This window comes from Cyrtonyx montezumae, unplaced genomic scaffold (assembly GCF_038088225.1).
Source record: "Cyrtonyx montezumae isolate F1298 unplaced genomic scaffold, pur_monq_1.0 scaffold_16, whole genome shotgun sequence".
Classification (NCBI taxonomy): Eukaryota; Metazoa; Chordata; class Aves; order Galliformes; family Odontophoridae; genus Cyrtonyx; species Cyrtonyx montezumae.
The window spans coordinates 3569136-3590227 of record NW_027071892.1 but is presented as its reverse complement, the minus strand read 5'-3'; the positions used below and the strand labels follow the sequence as shown (position 1 = coordinate 3590227).

The 21092-nt window shown below is 33.9% G+C and overlaps 1 protein-coding gene across 26 annotated transcripts in view; it reads left to right on the top strand.

Moving 5' to 3' along the window:
- The window catches only part of RBFOX1 (RNA binding fox-1 homolog 1), a 719068-nt gene that overhangs the window by 647140 nt on the left and 50836 nt on the right, over window positions 1-21092 (top strand). For 19 of the 26 annotated variants that reach the window (XM_065732354.1, XM_065732375.1, XM_065732373.1 and 16 more), the window contains one exon: window positions 7399-7479. The exons of the other annotated variants lie outside the window; for them this stretch is intronic. In XM_065732354.1, coding sequence (XP_065588426.1) covers window positions 7399-7479 — 81 coding nt within the window. The remainder of the gene's footprint in view (window positions 1-7398; window positions 7480-21092) is intronic. 26 annotated transcript variants of the gene reach the window in all.

Genomic DNA, 21092 nt, shown 5'->3' with positions numbered 1-21092 from the left:
AAATTATGTTGAATCATATTCCAAACATACAGCTAATGTCTTCTGTTTTCTCTCCTGCATTTTCTTCTAATTTTGGGGCATCAGATCACAGAATCCCCAGTAATTTACATTTCAATTGAATTTCATAATACTTACTGAGGGTACTGGGATTTCAGCTTATGTATCTGTGGAGGTGGCTGAGACAGAGCTATATTTTACAGTGGGACCCAAAACTCAGTATTGCTGTGCTGGATTTTCTTTGTGAAAATTATTTGAGAAAAATCCTCAGGCATTGAACTGCTTATAGCAAAAGGTTGTTTGGGAAAGTTTGGAAATGTTACTTTACCTTGCAGTTTTTTCATGCTTGTGAAACTCTGAAATCGAACTGAGCTGAGGAAATAATAAGGTAACAGAAATCAGGATTATACGTAGTGATTCTTTTATTTTCTCTTATGTTCTCAGCTATAGCTTGTCATACAAGGTTTTTTGTATAAAAACAGCACCCATCTGGGTAAGCAAATAGAACTGAGAAATTAGTAGTTTGCATCTCTGCATCTAATTGCATTAGATTTGCATTTCTGTCTTATCAATTTACTCAAATAGGTAATTTAAACAGAAAATAGTGTCTTGACACAGTATGAGAGGATAAAGCATATACACATCTACTTGTAATCCCTCCAGGGCTATGGGAACTCTAGTGTTCATGTTTCTGTGGAAGGGTTCCAGTTTCATTGATTTGTGATTTAATTCATATTGCAGTCCCTACTCATCAGGTTATCAGCAGAATGTAAGTGTATTTCTATATTCTCAATCATCTTATTTCAAGAACAGTGTAATACCAGCTCAGAATTTGTATTTATAGTTTAAAATTTCTCCTGTGTTTGTTTCTCAGTGTTGCAAGTGAACCAAGATCAAGTTAAAAGAACCAACACCAACGATGATTTCCATAGGTTTTAGTTTGCTAGGGTGGAATAGAAAGATCTGATTTTCAGAGGTCCTGAACAGCTTCAGTGGGACACATCTCTCTGTATATGATTACGGTGAATGGCACAGAATGTTTGTCTGCATGTATCTGAAAATGTATAATAAATATACTTTGAAGGAAAGTTACACTTATGGGCAGGAGTATTGCTGCTTTTACAGGATTACACAGTGCACTTCCAGCTTTGGATCTTTTTGGTGATAGCATGTGAATAAAGATTCATTTGGATGTGAATGTTAAAAGTTCAGTAACAAACATAGGGAAACTCTCCAGGATTGCTAGGTATTTTTATACAGGCTGCAGCTGAATTTGACAGTTTGTTCCTTTTAATTACAACACGAGGAATGCATATGGCTGATTAAGCTTTTTTTTATTATTTTATTTTTGGAAAGGGCAGTTTATTGTGATTGCTTTACATTGTAAGTGGAAACATTACCAGAAAAATGAGCAAAATATAGCTCATCCACACTGGACTGGCATGCTAAAGGAAATAGAAACAAGTCAGTCACACAGTGTTTGTTTCTAAGTTGGCATTACTTTGTCACAGACCAAGGATGCTATGGAACAATCTATGGCTGCATGGGTAAAATGCTCCTCCTTGGTGCCTCAGTACTGCGTGCTCCTTTCAGTTCTTTATTGATACAGCTTTAAAGCAATGTTGTGGGTCGGGAGAAGTATGCTGGCATGGGAGCACGAATTTGCCAGTTAAGAGGTGAGGAGAAGGGGAATCGAGAGAATCTCAGATAAAATTCTTAGCAGAACTGCAAAACTTGTTGCTTATGTGGTTATTAGTTAGATGACATAGGAAACATCTAGCCCCAGTACGTGACTTAATATAGTGGGCAATGAATATACATAACAGGAAAAAGAGGTCTATTTCCCAAAAGCAAGCTGTACTTGGGAGGGTGGCTGACAAATGACCTTTGTTATAAAATGCTTCGCTGTTCCCTGAGTCATTGCTTAATTTTATTGAGTGTTTTGGTGACGCTCTGAGAGAACATAATAAAGAAACATGTACTATGCTCAGAAAAGTGATGGAAGGAAATTAAAACAGAACTTCTGCTTGTAGAGATTCCGTAAAATGTCTTAAGCATTTTCGGGGGGGGGGTGGTGTTCTTCTTTTCCTGTTTGTAACAAACTTTATGAGGTTGTACATAGATCAAGTGGGGGTTGGACTTGATAATCTGATGCGATTCTGTGAAGGGATGTATTACATAAATATTAAAGTTATGTATAGAATACAAATTCTCATTTTTCTGTGTAGTACTTATCAGAAGGCAAGTAATTATACACAGGTCATTCATAGTAGAATGCATTTCGTGTTTGCTGTCAGAAGGTAATACAGACACTGATTTGTTCTCTGAAAACTCACCTTTGGACATACACTACTTTAGATTCTCCTTCCTGCGATTAGATTTTTGTGTTTAAATGAAATTCCGTGTATATCTTTGACGGAATTAAAGCTAACTTGTGTTTAAAATAATAATGTATTGGATTTCAGGGTTAAAGTAGGTATTTTTGGATGTTACTACTTTATTTCTGCAGATGGAAGTATTTAAATAATCAATACAGGCTTCCAGGAATGGTCATATTATAATCCAAAGGAGTATTACTATGCTTATAGAAAGTTCTCTAGTACATTCAAAAAGCACTTTTTTGTAAACATACTTAAAAGCATACTAATGCCATGTAGTTTGGCTGTTGATAACGAAAGGCTAAGCTAATGCTTACCAACTACTATATATTTTAGCTCTTTAAACTACTTGGTCAGATGAGACAATGGATGCTAGCATTCAGTATTACTGTATAACAGTGGACCTAACTAAAGTTATGTCTTTCTTATTCATTTCTGTGGCATATTTGACTTAACTCATCATAGAACAATATTTCTTGCAGCACAAAAGTAATGCTATTTCTGGCTGAAAAGGCCTAATTACACTTTTAAAACAGCAAATCAAGAGCTGATGTGATTCATTTATGAGGCTTCTGATGACTAACAAACATCCTGTCATGTCTGTGAGAGATAAAGCCTCATAGTTTTCTTTGTATGTTGTACATGGGAGAGAAATTAAAAGTACAGGTATTACAGATATCACTGTAAGTATAGGAATAACACTTACTGCAGAAGGTAAAAGGAAAATAAGTACTAGAATGGCTGAGAAGTAGGATAGAACAAAATTGGTCCATATACCACCCAGTTGTATGGTAAGAAAGGGAAAATGAAATTGTTGAGAATTGTTCAGAAAGCAATGCAGCTTTTATATTAGAACTATAAATTGACATTCTATGATAATATAGATAAAGTATGACACAAATATTCTTTTTTTTTTTTTTTTTTTTTTTTTTACCTTTTAGCAACCAACCTGGTGCTTGGTTGCCAAAAGCAGGAAGAAACTCCTATTGGTAAGAATAGAATAAATATTATATTATTATTGTTATAGAATAAAGAGATTCTTTACCTGGGGAGCTGAGTGTGGAACAGATTAGAGTGGTGTAATCTTCACAAAATCTCCTTGCATGTATTAATCTTAGTTTTTGCATAGTAAGCTCTCATTTTATTTACCTGTGCACTAATACTAAATGAGACCAGCCCTGGATATCAACTTGATTAATTTCTGCCACTGAAAATACTTGTGTTCTTGCACTTGTGTTGTTGTGTTTTTTACCATGTATTGCCATGGAGTACTTCTCTGTAACTCTCCAAAGATTCTTGCAGAGTAAGTAACACTGTAAACAGAGAACACTATACCTGGCAGTAAGTGTACTGAGTAGTGGGTGCTGATGCATTGTGAACTCAGGTTCTTGTTAACTGTTTATCAACATTATACAATTGTTAGCGAGGTTTCTGAAAGTTCTGTCAACTTTTTGTGACAAAAGGCAGCTATCCCCATGATGAAGGCCTTGCTGAATTATTGATTTTGTTTGCTTCAGTAGCATAATTAAAAAAAATAAAAGATTTGAAGTTTTTTGGTTTTTTTCCTAAAAATGTTGTTTCGATTTATACTTCCTCGAAGGATGTCAGATTCCAACTGTTTGTTCAAACTCTTTTAAGCTTCTTCCAGATCTTTACTTTTAAGCTTTCTTGTACTGCTGGTTACAGAGTGGTTCCAGTACGCCCAGTAAGGCATATTTGGCAGAGCTGATACAAAATCCTTTATAGATTGCTAAAAAATCCTTCCATTGATGGGTTCCTGATCAGGCTCATTACTCCTGAGCTGCCTGAACGTTCAAGAAATACCATCAACTTTGTAACAGTCCTCACATGAGCAAGTAGTCTGTGGGTTACTGCTACTACATTTACATTTCTGTTTATGCTCTACAGATTAATTTTTCTAAGTCATGAGAATAGGAACTATACAAAAAAAAAAACCCTTATTTTTAAAGTAGGAAAAAAATAGAAAAATACTTCTAGTTCAGTATCTTGAAATGATTTGGAACTGAATTTTTAGTGTCATAAAAATATTGATAACTTCAAATATTTTTCCTCAGTGCCCTGAATATTTTTAGAGTAATTATTTCCTCGAAATAACTATAATTCTTCAACAAAGGACCTAATCAAACTGTATATTCTTAATCACGGGCTGTAGGAGAAAGCATGGAAGTATGAGCTTGGAAAGTACGTTTTTGTGCATGCTGCCTGCCTGTAAGCCAAGGATGAACAATGAACCAGCCCTGGGGGGTGTCTTTGCTGTCTGATTGTGTGCTGCCAGCATGCCCTGCTCCAGCAGGCTGCCCCAGCTCCCCTTCTGCCATGAGTATGTCCGAAGCTCTTCTTGGAGCCACAGTGTGCCTCTAGTGGATGCACTCTCCAAATATGTATGCTATATTTTTCCTGAGCTTTTTGACAGAGGCAGTCAGGGGAGGCTTTCAGCTGATGATCTCCAAAATCCCATATGACTAGTCATGTGCCTTCTGTGACCAAATCTGTAAACGCTTATAAGAGAAAAAAATGAAAAAGCATTGCAGATTCTTCTTAATGAGAAAACAGCAGCTCAAAGTATGCTGCTACAGAAGGGATTTCAGAATTAAGGATCAGCTCTTGCATGACTGTAATTTTTTGAAGTTCATCAGCTCCATGATATTATTAAATTATAGTTTGAAAAGAAATATTAATAACTTTCTGTTAAAATCCTCTTTCTTAAAAAAAAAATCTTCATTCTATCATGGTAGAATTCAGTGCTATAGAGGAAAAAAAAAAACATTTTTTTTCCCATTATGAGATTTACTGATTGTTTATGTGCTCTGAGGTTTTTACAGAAGTATTTATTAAAAATAATTGAATTGTTATTCTGTCCTACCAATAAAAAACTAAGTATTTTTAATACAAAGGATGAGAAGCAGAAGCTAATTTTTCACAAAAAAAGTAGATTAAAAAGTTACATACTTTAATATATATATATATATAATGATAGTGATTTAGCTGATAATTTTATGTACAAATTCAAAGGCAGAATGTCAAAATATAATTACAAAGCCTAGTAGAATTGATGAAAAAAGCACCTATTTTAAAGTATTTCATTATAAATACACCTATGCGAAGGAAACTTGGACTTGTATTTCAGAGAAATTTCAGTAAGAATATTAACTGCAAAGAGTAATAACTTCTCTAGCTGTGCACCATGGAAAAAGCATTGTTATAATTTGTTGAATAATATACATGAAATACAATCTTCAATTTTTGAAAATGCTTTAGCCTCTACACTTACTAAGTGTACTTGAAGTCGTGATACTTAAATAACTTGTAAAACCTAATGTAAATTACTGTTTTTGATTATTCCTTCCCTTTTCTCATTTCACTCCACTGGATGAACTCACTTCACACTTTCAGGCCTCATAGGAGCACATATTTTGAAGTATCTTTATGGTGTTAAACACATCCATGTTCAATGTATGCATTCCCTATTGTTGTTCATCTGCCAGTCTGAAAACTGGGATTGCCATTGGAATCTAAACAGGTGTATTTCCTTTATTTCACAGCTTCCAATAAGATGGATAGTTCTTTCTTTAATAATAATAAGACACACACGTAAAACAAAGCAAAAAGAAGACCTTGTTTTACATTTAAGACTAGTATTGGATGGCTGAAAAAAAGCAAGCATCTCCAGAGCCCGTTAATGAAGTGTGTGTTATGGTCTGAGAATTTGAAAGCACATTCCATGGGATTTCCAGCACTCACTTAGCTAAGTCATTGAAATTACCAGAAAAATTTTGTTTTAGTATTCCCCACATTTCCACTTCAATTGACAGCTGCAAGTAACAATTTAATAAAGGGTTAATGGTAGAAAACTTATTTGTCAATTTGTTTTTGAAATAAATTAGGTGTGCTAACTGCATGTAGGTCGAGGATTGCTCTTGTTAGATGAGCAACTTCTGATCTGTTGAGTTACTTTTCTTACAAGTCAATGCATGACTTCTCATAACTATCTCAGATATTTTCAGGTACATTTAATATATTTGGAACTGTGCGATTCACACATTCTGGCAACTTAAAGTTCTTCAGTGTATGTTCATATATTTATATATTGTATATATACATATAAATATATCTGTGAAAACAGATGCATCACAGCCTGCTCCTCCTGGAGGTGTGCAGGTGGAGAGAAGGTTTTTTCATACCATGGAAATATTACATTAAACAATCTGTATTCATCTAAGAATGCCAGGACATAATCACAGAGAAAGATGCTGAAATAGTTAGATATTCGATTTAAATGTATTATAACAAACATGAAACAGTTCTAGTCTTTGCTGATTTTGCTGATTGCAAAATGAAAATGCATCAAAGAAGAACTGTTTTAAATGGATTTATTGCTTTTCCTTTTTTTCCTTTTTTGATGGTTTTCTTTCTTCTGTTTTGTTTTTAATCCTCAGTCCACCTTGTATACTGGAAAATAGGATATATTTGTTTCTCATTCATGTAAAGAACACTGAAATCATCCCATGTAGAATCATATTTTGGTTTCTCCCACACCAGTGCTAATTTCAGAGATAACTGAGATCATTCTTGGTCTGTACATATGAGCTTTGCAGTCTGATTTATCTGTTGTGTTTGCTCAGTAGCCTCTCATCTCAGCCAGAGTTTGGGGGATGAGAAGCCAGAGGCTGGGTTGAGGGTGGGAGCTTTGCAGAAGCTCGCAGCAGGGCTCCTTGGGCAGCCTCTGCTTTGGAGATGCAGGGCAGAGAGGGAGAGAGCAGCTGTTTCCCCATGTGATAAAGAGAGTATTTGGATTTGGAGGGGGGATGACTGTGTTTTGTTTTTTCCAATGTAAAATTTTACATGCTTATTGGGGCTCTTTCTGTTTGGTGAATTTAAAGGACGTAAAGTGCCTCTGCTTCACTGCGCTGCTTCAGTTATGGCTTTATTTGTTCTGAGATAAAACTGAGGTTTAGTTTGAGTGTTCCAAAACCAGATACCACTCTCTCTCTCTCTCTTGTAGGCAGGGTGCTGCTGTGCCAGGCAAACCAGGAGGGATCTCCCGTGTACAGTGCCCCCAGTTCACTAGTATACACATCCACAAGTAAGCTAGTGTTAATGGCTGTTATTTTTTTCTTGTTTTGTGACAAAGGACATTATTATGAATTAAGCCCCATTATACTGTAAATTTTCTGACTAGATCTTGTTAAGGTAAATGTGGTATTTGTAAACGTGTGTAAGTAATGTCAATGGGTCATGTAATGTTTTTACTTGCATCTTCGTCCTAAAAGTATTTTTTATGAAAAAAAAAAAAGAAGAGCCCCTGCATTGTACTGCTCTACAGAAATGGTCAAAAGGTCTGCAGTAAAACTTAATATTTTTTTAATTGTTACTTCTTTTGGAATCCAGGTCTGTTGTGCACTCTGTATTTTCTGTAGAAGATGAAGTTGTGTTTCTTTTTCCTTCTTGGCCACAACTTTGGTTTAATAAACGAGAAGTTTCATAACATGCCAGTGCTTCTTTGTGCCAAGAAATAAAGATATATATGAAGTTTTCTTTTTGGAGAAAAAAAAATAAAAAAGGAAAAAGACTTTGCAATGGGTATTTTGGATAATAAGAAAATGCTATAAGAAAAATAACGAAGACAAGGTGATACTATACTGGCTGCCATCAGCTATATTTATGTACCAAACTTTGGAATATCAATATCTCTTCTACAATTCTAATGTAGAAGTAGATTGAAATTCTAAGAATGTTTTTGGTTTTTTTGTTCATACCACTGATGCCCATTCTGAAATCTCGTCAGCTGAACAGGTATCTAGCCACATGACATAGTAACAACTGTGCTTATTAATAGGTGAAACAGTGCAAGTAGCCAAAGATGAGGAAATCCCTATTTCTCATGTAGAGACTGTTTAAATGATCCATGGAAGCAAGAATTGCTGATTAACAATGAGAAAGAACATCTTTTGCTTATTGAGGTACAGAAGTTTCTTCTTCCCTGCTGCTTGCTGAATTTGGGTGAAGAGGAGAACTTGCTATGTTCTTAGCAGTTCTCTGAAAAATAAATAAATAATAAATTGTCTGATTTAACAGCATTCTGGTATGTACTCTTTATGAAGATTGTATTCGGAATACAATCCTACTCCTTTAAGGTACTAAAGAACTTACAAAAGAATTAATTCATTTTATAATTAAAACCAGGAATAAGAGCAAAGTGACCATCTCTGCACTGATGACACTGTCTTATGTCAAATGCTATGAACAGTATCGCCTCTAGAGCTGCTGCACTTACAGAATAAATATGGGATCTACTTTTAAAATCATAATAAATAGCAAAATATTTTAAATTGCTTACGTCAGAGCTGAAGTTATTGATTGAATGCGTATGCTTCTGCATACTCCAAGAATATTTTGTATTATGTCACCTTTCCCAAGCAGAAATTATTTTTATCGTAGTAGTAACATAGGGATGAAATATGTAACGCATAGAGCAATGGGGAATTCATCCCTACAGTATATTTTTAGTATATTTAACTTTGGTTAATATTCCTTTTTGATTGAAGTACCCCAGATTTGTTTTGTAGAAAACTATCCAAACATTTCATTCCTTTCACTGTTAGGGAGCTTCTATGGGAGGAGAGAATTTTCTCCTTCTATGGGAGGAAATTTTTATTTTCTGTACTATACTCTAAATAAAGTTTAGAACCTAAAGTTTACCTTATTGCTATTAACTCCCTGTGTTATATCCTAGCAAATTTATTTCTGGGGCTGATGTTTACATCTTACAGTATTTCCACTATTATTAAATCCCTACATGGCCACTGTAGAGCTAGCTAAGCTCTAGACTTCACTGTTTACATTATTTCTCATGAGTCAATCCCTTTGAAAAATCTATTTTGCAGTGGTGCTCCTTGAATAATAATATACTAACAAACACCTGTTTATTTTCCATTATGCCAAATATGTAAGTAAACAGACTTTGCCTATGTGGCTCCCACTGGGCAATATGTAATACACAGTTTCATAATAGAGATTGCCAGTAGTCCTTGCAGTAGAAATTATTGTTGAATTTGTGTGTCTGCAAGTCATACTTTTTGTTTTATTTCCTATAATAGTATTTCATATTGCCAAAATGTTTTTTCCCCACAGGTCCACAAGTCCTGCTAATAATGAAAGTTTTACAATTACTAATCTTTGTTATTTTTTCTTTTAATTTCTCCTAATTAAAAAAGTTTCAGTAAAGATGTAAAATAGATCAAATTCAATAGGATTGAATTGAATGAATATTCAGTTTTCCCTCATCTTCATTCTTGTAATATTTTAATGATCTTCTGCACTACATTTTTGATGCATATTTTTGACATTGAATTGAAATCTCATAAATCAATATTAACATTTAGGAGACTACTGTTATTACTATTACTATTTCATGTAGACAATAGCATGGCAGCCTTCATCTTTGAATAATTTATTAATCATTTATGCTGTTATTTTCTGTGTTGTAACTATGTCATTTTTCAGAACAACTTACAGTGGAAGAATTAAAAAGTTTAACGTTTGTAATCATTTGAATGAAAGGGAAAGAGTCAGCTGAGATTTTTAAGCTGAGAGGTTTGGATTTCATTAAATACTGATGGAACTTGTGAATTTTCAGATATTTGGAAAAGGATATCTCCCCACTTTTTTTGATGTTACCATATTTGACTTGACTGTATGTGTTTTGTTTAAAAAATTACATTGTGTGAAGAATGAGCAGCTGAAGAATTATGGTAAAACGTTTTTTCTTAACTTGACTAGCTTTATTTCTCACTTAATTTCTTGATTTTTCATTGTATTGGTCACAAGCAGTTTGTGATGGCTCTGAGCACTTTCACCCCTTGCTTGGCTAGCCAGAAAGAGGAGTGTATTTCATCCAACAACCTTCTGGTGTTTTACTTGCCTAGGAAATATTTTATGTATCACATCATACGTTTTGCAGTACAGCGATTAGTTACACCTCTGAACATGTCGGGCAATGGAAACATGGCTTTGCTTCCTCCCATCACTTCTGGTCTTTTGCATAATACAGAAAGAAATGAGCTGTTTCTCTGCAAGCAGCGGAAAAAATCAGTAGCTATAGTCTCTCATGCCTCATCTGTTCTCTTCTGCTGAAGCAGAAGGTAAAACCTGGATCATTTTTTCTCTTCTCCGTCTATTCTGGGAATAGATCATTTTTCATGTAGCCTTCAAGTCTCCTGGTGGGACAATTTGCTTTACTGAGATAATCAGAGTAAGGAAACTTTGGTTCTTGGCTACTCCTGATTCCCATAGCAATGGGGCTTTGAGAGGAAAACAATTAACTCCTTCAGTAGATTTCTTCACCATCATCCTAATGAAAAATGAAGGAAGTCCAGAGAAGAATGTAGACAAGTTCCTATGTAGGACATGCATCTAGAATATGAGGATTAGAGTACATCAGGTCCTGATGAGGAGGTACCATTGGCAGGAAGCTCCCTGGAGGCTCATGGCATCTCACTGTTACTAAACCTTAGTAAATCAAGGAGCTTGGCTACAGGTAACTGACTGTCTCGTTTTCCTTCTTTAGCCTAATTTCTTTCATGAGAAATTTTAAAAACCTGAAAAAAAGTTGTATCTTATATTTGATGAGAAGTATAACAAAGAAAATGTTGGAAATATCTAAAATGAAGTGCTTGAGCATGAGATCCATGAGAATGTTAAGATCCTGCTGGGCGCTGTTCAAGGGCAACAGTATAGTTGGGTATGTATGGTGAAAAGAAAAATAAGCAAAAGATACATAAATAAAGCTTAATCTGCAAGGAATTTTAAAGCTCTTACATGCCTGTTTTCCTTTTTCTTATGATGTAGAAGGGACAGAAAATGTGAATAAAATAATAGTTAATTAGAGACAAATAATGGTGTAGAAGATAGCCACGAAATCGTGAAGTAATTTGAGGTTGAGGGGCCAGTTTGCTCAGAACACCTTTAAGGATGGTGATAGCACTACTTTTCTGTGTTATCTGTTTCAATGTTTGAATGCTTTAACAGGGATAAACTTTTAACCTGCTTCTAATAGAAATCTTCAAAGTTATATTTGTTCTGACTCGTCTTCTGCCTGGATGCCTCTCTGAATCGTCTGGTTGTGTTTTCTTGATAATGTTCCCTACCCTTTAATGATGAGGGCATCTGCCACTACAAAAAATTCTTTATGTTCTGCAGTAGCTCATCAGCATCATCAGGAACACTAAGAGTTGGTAAAGGAAGCCAGCCCACAACTGTGTATCACAGTTTTCAGAAGTTCACAGTTGTGCATACCCAGGTCCCATGGAAAGCAATGAGCAATTACAAATTCTAATAAAATGTCAGTGGCAGCTAAATGTCTCTACATCAAATCTTTTTGATCTTTGTAACTTTTAGGCTTTATTTTAGTTCCAACTGAAAAATAAATATACTTGAGCTGTCAGGTGTGCAACTACTGTGATATTTTTCCAAGCATGAATGAGAGGACAGTTCACTGCACTGAATAGCTAACATATGGTAAAACAGTAAATGGCTATATGCCTTTGTGAGTCACAGATGAGTGTCTGTGTTTCCCAAACGTTTTGTGTGCCCAGAAATAAAGTATTTGTACCTCAGCTTCAATAAGACTACGAGTTAAACTGATGTTAGTTTGGGGTTGCATTTTCTGAATATTAGATTAGCTTTGTATTCAGCTAGCATATATAATTTGGATTAAAAATAAATATAACAGAAAGAAAAAATTTCAAAAATGCTGGAAGAGGATATTAATTTATTCAATCTTACCATACTTGAGCAAATAAAGTTGCTAGCCTACTTTTTAATTGATTTAATTGATTAAATTTTAATTCATTGAAATTTTGCAAGAGCTGGAATAATCCAGAAAATATGATTGCGGTGGTGCAAATGCTTGTAAATCTGTCCCACATTGTTCTTCTTCTTTAATTGTAATTGTCTGATAAAAGTTCCATCAGTTTCTGTAATTAACCTAATGGTCTAAATGAATTTCCAGATCACTGGTTATTCATTTCAATATAGCAAATGCCATTACGTTGTGTTTAATTAATACAGAGCAAGTTCACAATCCGTTGTATCATTAGACCATAATTTTACTCTTTTAACTGTTGCAATTATGAACATTTTTTTCTCTCATTCTGTTTGTCCTACATATGGATTTGTTTTTTTATTCTCTACTTACCATGTTTTCTAACATTTATGATTGAAATATTTTAAACCCATTCCCATTTGAGTTCCCATCTCAAAATAGCAGTTGTAGATATTTTTGATATGCATTTTTCAACTATTTTTAAAAAGAATTCAGGCAGTGCTAAATTCATAATCCCATGATATGCCCTAGGACATCTTTTTTGACTAGATATTCCTTTCACAGAAATACATATGACAGATAAGCAATCACCAGAGAATACTTCTGCTTTGCGTCAGATGGATATTAAAACAATAAACTGTGTTGCCCTGAGATTTTAGCTTCTGAGCAACCAGAAAACAGCAAGGCAAAGATGAGAAGCTTTTGAAAAGTGGAAGGCAGCTCATTTAGAAAAATCCCTGGAAACTTTTGATCCTGGTTTTTTTTTTTTTTTTTGGACAAAAAGAATTTTGAATGCTTAAGTTATTTAAAGGAAATTATTCCATTACCTTACTGCATGCTTTAGAAATGTTCCTAAATTGTCCTACTAATGATCCTGATTCAGAGTTATTCATAAGGCACCAGTAAGGAGGGAAAATCTGAGATGATAAATTATATTATGTTTGGAATTTTGCTTCTGTGTATATACTCAGAATTAAAACGACTTATCAATGCGTATATGATCAACATATTTATTTAAAAAAAATATATATATACTTATATTTTCCTCTGGGTGTTTTGTTTCATAGGTGTATGGTTGAGGATTTTTTGTTATGTGTAAAAGATGAGAAAATTATAAATCCTAAGTGTAAATACTGCATCCACAAGTAGAATTTAGTCAATATGTCTACTCATGCTATAGAATTGCCAATTAAGCAAAGCATGTTTTATTCAATATTTCCTTTGATTGTCCTCACTTAAAAGTATTCTACTTGGCATATGAATATTAGCAAACTAGCTAAAAAAAAAAAGCTCCAAAAAAAAATATTTTCGTGCTTTTTTTCTTTAATAAAGACATTCCAGATTTTATTTTACAGTGGTATTGCAAATAGGCTTCAGAGTTTTCCCAGTACTGGGATGTTTACAGTAACAATGAGATTACACGGGGAAAACAAATTTTCAAAAGGTTGAAATGGCCTTTTAAGCAGTCACTAGTAGAAACATTCTTTTTTTTTTCAGATTTTATCTCTTGTTGTTGCATAATTACATTAAAATATTAATGTAATGATGATCTTGTTATGACATTATTATCTTGAGACTCCAAGCTGCCACAGTTTCGGTGCTTTGACAGTTGGTGTATCCGTTTGAGTGTTATGTTTGTAAGTAATGTTTGACTATATTTTCTCCAGATGAGTATAAACTTTATTGTAATTATAGCAATTATTAATCTGTTTGATTTCATCATAGTTTTTACTAATCTATTTGTTGTGATTTGTCATGATCATTTAATGTTGGTCTTGAATTAATTCATTAACCTTATAAAATGTAAAGGATCACTAGAATTAACGTTAAAAGTGTTCTTCCTTGTCTCTACATACAAGTGTGCTTACATTAATAGTTGGTGTCACAATGGTGTCAGTAGTAAGTAGAAAGGGAAGTTTGCTAATAGCTTTCCATTTTTCTTTCTCAGCCCCCTACTCAAGTATAAAAGTGTAAAAGCGTGAAAAATTATACATCACTTCCAGAGAAAAAATGTGGATGTCAGCTCTTATTGAAATATCTTCAGAAGATTTTTGAGCTCTGTTTTAGCCCATTGTATTAAATCAGGGGTCATGTTATGTATAAAGTTGCATAAATCTGGTTGCAGTGTAACAGTATGTTGGGAAATATTCAGTTGACCTTGATGTTCATTCTGTGTAATGAGAACGGGGATTTTTTTGTTGTTGTTCTAGTTTTTTTTTCTTTGTTTTGCATTTGAAAGGCCAGTTTCTCTTTTCAAATTAGCTTTACTGTTTTTATAATATTGATTTGGAATGGGATTGTTCTAAATATATTCACCTGATTCTAAAATCAAGTGAATTATGACATACTCTTAGTTTTCTACAACACTTGGATTTTGCAGTCCTTTTTCAAGCTTTTTCTGTTTAGCAAAAGAGACAGAATTACTCATGATTGTGAAACTCAGCATTTGTGCTGTAGTGGAGATAGGTGACAGCAGTTCCACTTATGTCATGTGTAAAGCTTTCTAATCAGATTGTAAAGTCATAATGATTGTATTTACTTTTAACATCAAGAATATAACGTAATTTGGGTTGTTTCTATAAAGCCTTTTATGTTTCAAAATTAAACATTTTAGGAGTAGTTAAGCTATTTATCCACGCACTTTCAGCTTTCCTATAGGAAAACAATTTGCTTCTTCTGAAAGGATTTTCATTTGTACAGGCTGCTGTTTATTTGAAAGTAATCTGCTCCAAGGGAAAAAAAAAAAAGTATTTAATTTGAACCTAAGCCATCAGTTGAAATATGGATTAATATTTACTGTAAAATATTCAGAGAAGTCTGTGAAGCACATTGCTAAAATATGCAAGAAAGCAGTAAAAATACAGGATACAAGTCTTACTGGCTCTCATTTCTTTAGCTGAAGAATTCAGTAACGCTTCAAAGTGTGTCATAACGTACCAAATAGGTACAAATAGCACAGGGAGGAACTTCACATGTATTACAAATAAAAGGAGTTTGCATCTGAACTGAGTTTACTGATAAATGTCACAGGAATTATAGCTGCACATAATAAATAAGTTTTTGATACAAGTACAGCTAATTAGAATGAAATTATTTTAGTATAGAGAGTTACAGCAAACTGCATAGTAGGTCCAGAGAAATTATAGAAGTCATTCTGTCCAGAAGATTTAAAATGGTAAATTCTTTTGCAAATGTGCAGTTCCCTCTAGGAGGAACAATTAGTTCTGTAAAGTGTCAGTGTATATGGTGATCGCTGTCTCAATTTCTGAGAATCTTAAAAAAAAAAAAAAATAGTACAGGAGGATTTTAGTTATGCTTAATGCAATGAATTATCACTGATACATCGTCAGTTAATCAGATAAGTGACTAACGACTGATAACGAATCAGATACTTCTGTTTATAAAACAAAACTATACTTCTCAGAGTTTCAAGTGAGCTCTGTCTTCAGTGACTGCTGTTAGTGCTTCGTTCCCCTCTCTTGCAAGATGCAGATACTCTATAATGTTTACTAGATGCCATTTATTAACCTCTGACAGAGGCTAAGGAGAAACTTAGGCAAATGTCTAGCTTGGAGTGAAAAATACATTTTCTGACCCTCCTTGAAAGCTATGAGTACCCTTCTGCTTCCTGATTAAGAACTGCCTATATTTCCCCATCTTGACCTTCCTTGTCTGTGTGGTTGTGTGGTTCCTGCTTTTTTTAAAAACAGCTTACTTTAGTAGCTGAGAAAACCATTTCAGTGGGCATTAGTATCTAGTTTGCTTCCTGTGCCTGTTTTTCTTAGTGCTTTTTACAGGTGTATGTTTCTTCCAGTCAGCAAAATAATGTAAGTGGCATTGAATGGGTTCCTTAAAGTGCTTTTCTTGGTGTTATATTACAACCATGTTACAGATTGACTTCTGTTGTAATTGTAACATCTTCTTAGGGTTTTTTATTTTTTATTGGTAGCTCTGCCTGAAATTCTTATTATGGCATTTTCTATGTTCTGCATCGTTCTTATATTGCCATTCTGTAGCTGTTTTCAGGATCTCGCTGTACATCTACCCTCCATCAGCTTTTTAAATGGTGACTGATAAGGCATCAGTGAGATGTAATGTCTTTATCCAGCATTTGTAAATATGGATTTCGTTTCATTCTTTCAAATTTATTTTTTGGTGCCTTGTGCTTTGTATTCATTCTTGTGTTAATCTGTTTAGCGATGATGCAGTGTATCTAAACAGGTACACTTAAGAGTACCGTGAAGATAGAGACACACTGAACTGTTTGCTGCTCATGTTTGTTTGTTTAATTTATACACCGTTCCACACTTGGGTTATGGAAAATGATAAGAAAGATTTGCATAACATTTTTCATATTAAATTGTGGATTTTGTCTTTGTTCTTTGCTTCAAAGATTACAGGTCTTGTCTGACCAAAGACAGTTGGGAATCTTTTTCCTGTTAATGGAGATACAGCACTTGGCCACTGGCAGTACTCATGCTTAATCTGTCAGGACAGGAAGACATTTAGGACAGCGAGGATAATATTTTGTGTTCTTTTTCTTTGCAACATGATCTATGACATTATTTTACATCATATCTTTTGTCGTTAGTCCTGTTTGCAGGGTTCTTATGTTTCCTTAGCTTTGCATTCTAGATGCTGTCCTACTCATTTTCACTAGCTAGGGAAATGTGATTGACCAGACATCTCAAGTCATTCTTTAATTCTGTTGGAAAGTTGTTCATTGATGGATTGCAGTTTACCCTGTCAGATCTGGTTTCAAAAAAGTCTTACTTTAGTGTCACTCTTTCTTGTGTTGTTTAATACTTGTTATTAAACCATGCATCTTAAAACCATGTTTCATACAACAAAATTTTCTCATCCTTAATCTCATACATAGTAAATATCTTTGATGTATTACTATTTCTAATATATACATGATTCTTTGCACTTGCTATTGTTTTTTGTTGTTGTGGTTGTTTTTTGTTTGGTTGTTTTTTGTGCTTATACTCACAGAATTGTTAAAGTTGGAAAAGACCTCTAAGATCTCTTAGTCCAACCACAACCCATCCTCACTAGCCATATCCCTCAGTACTGAGGTTGAAAAGGGTCCTGTGGGGGTCATCTGCTCCAACCTTCCTGCTCAAGTAGGGCCAAGCACAGCAGGCTCCCCAGGACCACGTCCAGACAGCTTTTCAAGATCTCCAAGGCTCAAGATTCCAAAACCTGTCTGGATAATCTGCTCAGTCACCCTCAACGTATACAAGTTTATACATAAAGATGGCAATGTACAGATTTTGCCATCAAGATTTTGCTCCAGGTTTTATAAATTCTTTAAATACAAAGGTGTCAATATACATAGAAACTGATAGCAGTTTATTTGCAGATTAGAGATAAGGAAGGGGGGGGGAGGGGGAGAAAAAGAATATATATATATATATATATATATATATATATATATATATTCGCACTCTATATATACTTAAAAGAACTATAAGGAAATCTGTGTGTGCATTCAGGATGTGCCAGTCATTGTTGGTATAAGAGATCAATTGAATCTGGAAGCAAATTTAAGTTAAAGTAATCAAACATGAAGTCTTGTTAGTTGTCCCCATACCTAGATTAAAATTGTCCTCAAGAAACATAGATTAGATTGACGTCAACCTAAGATCAAGCATATTAAGTAGGAAGTTGCTCTTTTTGCTGAAATACACTATGCATGCATTTTTACTTCATTTATGTTGATTATTTGGTGTGGAAAAACCTTACAAATCCTATTCTTTGTATATATCTGAGGATGAAAAAAAAGTGTCTTAAAGCAGGTGCAGTATCAACTATTACTAGATATATTTACTTAATCTTTCTGGGCATACCTCATTATAAAAAGTCACAAAATTTATGTGAAATTTTGGACTAATTCAGATTTGTCTGTAAAGTTAATGTAGTACTGTTGAATAAAAGGATTCAATTACAGTGTGCAATGTTTTGTAAGTAACTGTCTTACATAAAAAGTTAATTAATCAGAGCTGTGTCAATTTCCTTGTGCCATGTCAATTTGCAGCAAGGTAATTAATCACTAATCACCCAGCATGCAGCAAACTAAGGGACAATCCATGAGTCATTTCTTGTTGTGGGTTTTTTTTTTTTTTTTCAAAATAAATAGCACACAGAGCCATGAAGAAACACATCTTGCCTTTCATAATATTTTTATCAAGAGTTTTGCATGTTGTAATAGACTGCAGCAACAAGCAGCTGTAGTTCAATGGAATATGAATATTAAAGAAACAAATGAGAGCAGATTTATAGGCCATTGCTTTTCTGTTATGTCAGTTTTGAGATTACACTGAGCAAATGAACAGTGAAAAATTACTCTTCCATGTGGAGAATGGTGATTAGACTTGTACATTAATTAGAGATTTTTTGTTTTCGTTTTCAATGCATTTCAAATGAGGATGTCCTATAAGAAATTGTTTGTCCAAAATGCAGATCTATTCATTCCTAAACAACAGTGTTTAATTTTGACATATATTTTTGCACAAGGGTATGGAAATCATTGTTCCACTAATTCTGCGTAGGTTTCAAGAACAAATATGTTGTTTATATTTTGAATAAAAGAAATAGAAGGCACCAGTCCTACCTGTATTTGATGTATATGGCAAATTTCCTTTGAATTCAGTTAATTCACAGTTGGATCACAGGGATAATAATCTCACAGCAATGACAGATGAAAAAACAGAGTTTTAGTTTGGTATTATTAAGCACTGTGATCTTTCTGAAGAGCTTTTTGAACTTGAAATATGTGTATATATTATATATATATATATATATATATATAAAATCTTTCTTAATCTAAAAGCTGTGATAATGGAGCTTTTACTCATACAACAGTTTGGACTGTGTATTTAAATACCAAGTTCTGCAAGTATCTTCTCTAGCACAGTTTTTATAATTCTTAAAGTGAATGTCAATTAAAACTATATAGTACTACTAAGAGCAATGAAAAACTCTCGACATACAACATACATCAGCAAAAGTTCCTGATTCTGTCTCAGCTATCTCAGATAATATGGTATAGATTATTCTGTTTATCCTTCCTCGGCATATCATATATTGTACCCCTTTGTTCTTAATTTATTGTCCAGCACCTCTGAAGTGTTTCCTCAAAAAGGATCTTTCTAAACTGTAGTAATAATATAAATGCATCTTTTTCCATTTCTAACAGTTAAAATATCATGCAGAAAATTACCTATGAACCAATTCCAACACGATGTAGTATTAAAACTCTTCAATGTAAAACGTTGGAAAATTCTTTGTAGCAGATGACCTGATGATTTGTGCAGAGCAGGAAAGATTAGGAGTGATGAGGGGTAGATTCATTCATCCATTTTGATGGCACACCTTACTTGAGGCATATGGCGCATTCATACAAATTCAAACCACAGCACAAATGCAAAGAATAATTGCCCATTAAAATGGCCATATATTTTTATGGCTTTGATACAAAATCTGCCCCCTGTTGTTTTTTACATCTGTTACTCTTTCATCCATCCCAAAGCTTTAAAACCTTAATACGCAGTGTATAACCCTTAAGTATTATTTTGCCAGGTTATGTTCCTCCTTTTCAGAACTCAAGCTTCATTAATGTTCAGACAGTCTTTGTTTTCCAAGGTTTGCGTTGAGATGTAGTGTCTAGGAAGTCAACTATCTCTCTGATTTTTATTTAGTAGAAATTGCATAAATCCAAAGCTCATATGTTGTATATTTTGGGAGAAAATAAAGTTTGAATAAATGCACTTTGTGAACAAAAAGATGATTGGCATGAAGGGGATCTATCCCTCATTATGTGTATTTCTTTCTTTTATGAAATTGTAATTTATCTAAATTTTACTCACATTTTAACAAGTTAATTCCAAAAGGCTTTTAACTTCCTTAGATGTTGCATTGTGCTGACTAAATTTCATGCTTAAGTTCTAAACTGAAATGTCATGAAGGAGTGCGCAAGGTACCATGGCAGCATTTCCATGTTTATAAAGTATGCATTTTTGGACAATTTTCAGTGTAATAATATAAGTGCTTTATTATTATTATTATTTTTATATTCTTAAATGTAGAACAAATATATTTAAATAGGAGATCTTACCAAATGAGCATTCCTATTGTTTTCCATTTAGGCTGTAATACAAGATATTTGTGTGCTTTTTGGTAATTATGCTAGGCAAAAAAGAAACGCTTTTACTCTTTTTCATTAGAAAAAGCAAAATTGTATTTCCATTGTATTAACTGCTTTTTTCTCATGTGATTGCAGTGCCATTCACATTTGAACAGCATAATAACCAACTATAGAATGGATAGGGACTATTAGATGAGAAAGTAAATTGCCTCTTTGGCTTATATTTGATTATATGAAGTCTTTGGAGATGTGGGTTTTCTGTTGTTGTTTTCTTTTTTCTTTTTTAATTCTTCTGTTTGTTTCTTTGTTTGTTTAACCTCATATTGTTACCAATAACAAGCAGTTGGAGAAATTTCCCTTTCTCAGGTCAGAATTCCAGTCATCAAATTACTTTGATAAATTTAAGCTACTTTTATTTAGAAAGGGACTCTGATGCTTCCTAGCTGAGAGTCAAATACATTTTCAGTGCCATTATATTAGCATTTTCACTGACTAGTTTCAGTAGTTTGGCACGGAGGCACTAAGGAAGGTTGACCTACAAACTGGAAGTCATTAAATCTTTACCCCTCCTGGCTAGTATATTCATTACTTCAGGGGCTAGTTGATACTGCTTAATGCTTCCTGATGGGAAAGACCTTTTCATAAAATTGTTTTTATTAAGCCCATTATTCAGCTGTGTTTCAGTAGTGTTACTTCTGGTTATTTTGGGGTCTAGGATATTAAA